At 44.6% G+C, this 3674-nt stretch overlaps 1 protein-coding gene across 1 annotated transcript in view; it reads left to right on the top strand.

Moving 5' to 3' along the window:
- The window catches only part of LOC107270878 (sal-like protein 1), a gene marked incomplete at its 3' end in the record, with an annotated part of 232313 nt that overhangs the window by 141146 nt on the left and 87493 nt on the right, over nucleotides 1–3674 (top strand). The window contains 1 exon segment of the mRNA XM_015746300.2: nucleotides 2456–2504. Coding sequence (XP_015601786.1) covers nucleotides 2456–2504 — 49 coding nt within the window.

Here is a 3674-nt window from a genome sequence, read left to right as displayed (position 1 = left end):
CCAACAACCTATCGTGTTATCGTCAAATCCGAAGTGCGAAAAAGTCTTCGTGGAAATTCGCGAAATTACGATCATCCAATCTTGGCGTCTCTGCAATCTTAGCTGAGGGGTTGGGTGGTGCAACGTGCTCAACGTTGCAAGATTAGAAATTCAAAAAGCATCGACTTCCGGGTTACTGCATTTTACTACGGGCTGACGATTCAATAACAGCTGCGATAGAATTATGGGAAAAATTTGGTGACTCGTTAGTCACGAGACAAGTAAAATCGTTAATACTTGAAAGCAGGAACGCACGAACGTAGGTCGCTTACCGTGAACCGCATTACTGATGTAGTTTCCGGATGTTAAAGCCTCTGTGATGTTACTTCTTAATTCATATAAGGGAAACGAGAGTGCAGTCGGTATCGGTGCAGATGGGTAGAACAGTTATCTTTCGTGCTTTCTGCCGCCTCAGACTTCTCCGGCTCCAGCGAACTAGTTAAATCATCCCTGCCGCAGGGTTTCGGTACGCGCGGATTCCGAACACGTAGAAGGAATTTATTTGAAACACGTATGCGCCGCGGAACGGAGTTCCGTCGAGTTTTGCTCGCGCTCCGGTGTGATATGCACCCACCAACTTGTCTCTGCCCGCTTGGCCTCTCCGACCCTTACGAGAACCAAGTCGCAAGTTTAAACGGATGGCTTATCAGAAAGTCTCCCAGGATAGCTTAGCCCATTACTTCTTGCGAACGAACTTGCTTGGCTTCTCTCTCCTTCTGATGTACATCCTTCTCCTATCTCTTTCTTTCTCCCACTCTGTATTTCTCTGTCCTCTACAGATTCTCGCAGGTTGCCCAGAGTTCGGTCAATTCGCGGACTCCTCTCTCCCGTTTCAAGGTGTGCATTTCTGATTTCCTCTCCCTCTGTCCCTCTGTCCCTCTCTAGCTCTCTCTATCCAACGGCGAAATCGTTTTAGCTTCAGATAACGATAGAGACACTACATTGCATACAGGGTGGAATGGAAGAGCCGAAAAGTCTTGGACTTTTAAATTGCATCTAAATTGCAAACCGGCCAAGATTGGTCGATTCGACGCCATTACTGCATTCGGACGGTCGATACCCGAGCGCAGTCACGCTTGCTACTGGGTCGAGTTCGATTAAATCCGATGCATTTCGAGGGTGGTGCAGAGAGGTGGGTGTGTGGGTGGGAGTTGTCGGAGGTAAAAAAATGTGATGAAAAAAATAAAAAGTGAATTTCCATGCACGTTATCGACGTTAAAACGATTTAATCGTCGGACTGCTAGATGCATGGTCCGAATTACAAAATTTCCGCAGCTCGTTTTGAAATTCGTGAGCGCAATATAAAGGAGGCTTTTCGAAACATTACCTGGAACGTTAACGCTTAAATACGTCTTATTCCGTAAGTGGCTGTATCTGGATTGAAGTAAAATAGAATTTCTCTCTCTCTCTCTCTCTCTCTCTCTCTCTCTCTCTCTCTCCCTCTCTCTTTTTCCGGTACCTCGTTAGTCGGAAATCGAGTGAACCAATTTTTTCTTCTTATACCTCTTTCTTTGATTTCATTACTTTTCGCAGCACGTGTCTCCCCCTGACGAACCAAGGGATCGAGTAGTGAATAAAGAATGAAATTACACAGGTTTCTTCCGCGCTTACATATTTTTGCCAGTTCAATATCAGCCGTATATACCTACAGGTCGTTTTCATTTCTAAACTCGAATAGTTTATGGCTCGCATTTCGAATATCGCATTTTTCCAAGCAGCAAAGTCGAGAGTCGAGAGACCGCTGCGGCGCGGCCCCGTCCTCGTAATTCAAGCCGTGTCCGAATAAGAAAAACAATCTTCCACGGAAGTTCTGGAAGTTCCTTTTGCTAAAGGGGGATTTGCGGTTGGGAAATGCGCGCGCGCGATTTGCCACACTCATAAATTTATGGATCATCCGTGCCGCTAAGCCGAGTAACAAAATGTAAGGGCGAGGTGAGCTGGATTTTCACGCGTTACCAGTTGGCTGATTTCTCTCTGTATAAGCCCGCACTTACGATTCGCCGGCATTCTCATGGAAGGGCCTTTTTCAATTTCATCGAACACCATAAATCACATTGATCCAATCGATCTTCACTGCCGATCAATGAATAAAGACGTAACTAATAAACTGCCAAATACACTCGCGCCACCCTATTTATCCATAATAAAAATAATCTGATCCACATATACATGCACGCCATCAAACACAATCACAATGATAACAGTCAGAGTGCTATGGGCGAGAGATCTTTGTTTGAAAAAAAAAAGGTCCTTCCACTTTTTTTTTCTTGCAAATCGTGCGAAAAGACAAAGCGCGAATGCATAAGAGACAATGATATCTCTGAACTGTATGTTTTACGTGCATATCTCCTAATGGAAAATAAAAATAAAGAAAAAAAAAAAACATATCTAACCCCCGTATCCTTTTATGTTTCAGGTATGCAGAGATGCTCGATGTTTGATTATTGCGATAAGAAATGCTGTCGGTATGTTTACGCATTGAGACCATCCACGTAGAAAGCGAATATCCACGTCAGATCTGGTATCACTTGCCTCGACCTAACCTAACTTGCTGTTAAATCTTATCTCCTTCGCTTGCCTTCCCCCTTTTACGTCATCTTTCCCTTTTATTTTTAATCGCCGCCAACCCGTAAAACGATATTTCCTACAAGGTCGTCAAAATAAAATATACCCGTGCCGCTGTAGTACACGTGTACGCCTACTTAACAGGATCCTTATGCGCCACTTGCCACAATTTAGTTTCACGCTTCTCATTGGCATTCAGGATGAAGTTTAACGCTGCCCGTCGAGATGCACGTAAGCGCGAGTAAGGGCTAGTATCCACGGCTAAAGGTCTTCAAAATGCTTCATAGCAGTACCAACGTCTCTCGACTTATCCCTCTTGCATAATGCAATGGTCGATCTTCACGAATTCCTTCGTTCCTCCGGATGACGTAACTTTTGCGAAACTCTTCGCGCTGACGCGAGGTAAACAAAGGGATAATAATCATACGCGAAGAGCAGGTAGCGGAAGTATTACCAACAGTCCAGAGCTGACGGTACATATGATAAAAACAATTTTTAATTTTCTCATATTAATTCATGATCGACAGGGTGGCCAAGAAAAAGATTACACATTTCACATATAACTTTTATATATATTTTACATGTAACCGTATATACCTGAATAAAGTAGAGCACAGCGAAATAGGATGGGAAATGCAATTTGCAAATCACCCGCTGGAGCCCGTTCGCAATGCACTCGCTCGCTTCTCAAATATCCTGAGGGCTTACGGAGTCTTATCAGGAAACGTGGGAAACCTAAAGCGTTATCTAGAGGCAACGTCGCAAAATCTTTGACACGTGTACACTGATAACACTGAAGACGATGAATTTCCAAGCGTCCATGGGATACCGGTAGCGCTGTATGTGTCTCAAAGCGAGTCGTACTCCCTGATCCCACGCGTGAGATCGTAACAGTAGAATATAGGTAGGGAGCGACGCCGGCGTCGGGACGCGAGTGTTATTATTTACGCTGGAGCTGGATGAAATATTACATTTTCGAACCAGCCGGCATCGCTCTTCGGTACGTTTCCGTTTTCTTCGCAGGTTGTTTCTATCTACCCTCTCTCGTGCGGTTTCTCATCCCCCTACTA

Source organism: Cephus cinctus, unplaced genomic scaffold (assembly GCF_000341935.2).
Source record: "Cephus cinctus unplaced genomic scaffold, Ccin1 Ccin1_scaffold0847, whole genome shotgun sequence".
NCBI classification, from domain to species: domain Eukaryota; kingdom Metazoa; phylum Arthropoda; class Insecta; order Hymenoptera; family Cephidae; genus Cephus; species Cephus cinctus.
Note: the sequence above shows the minus strand (reverse complement) of the source record. Positions and strands in the feature narration are given on the sequence as shown.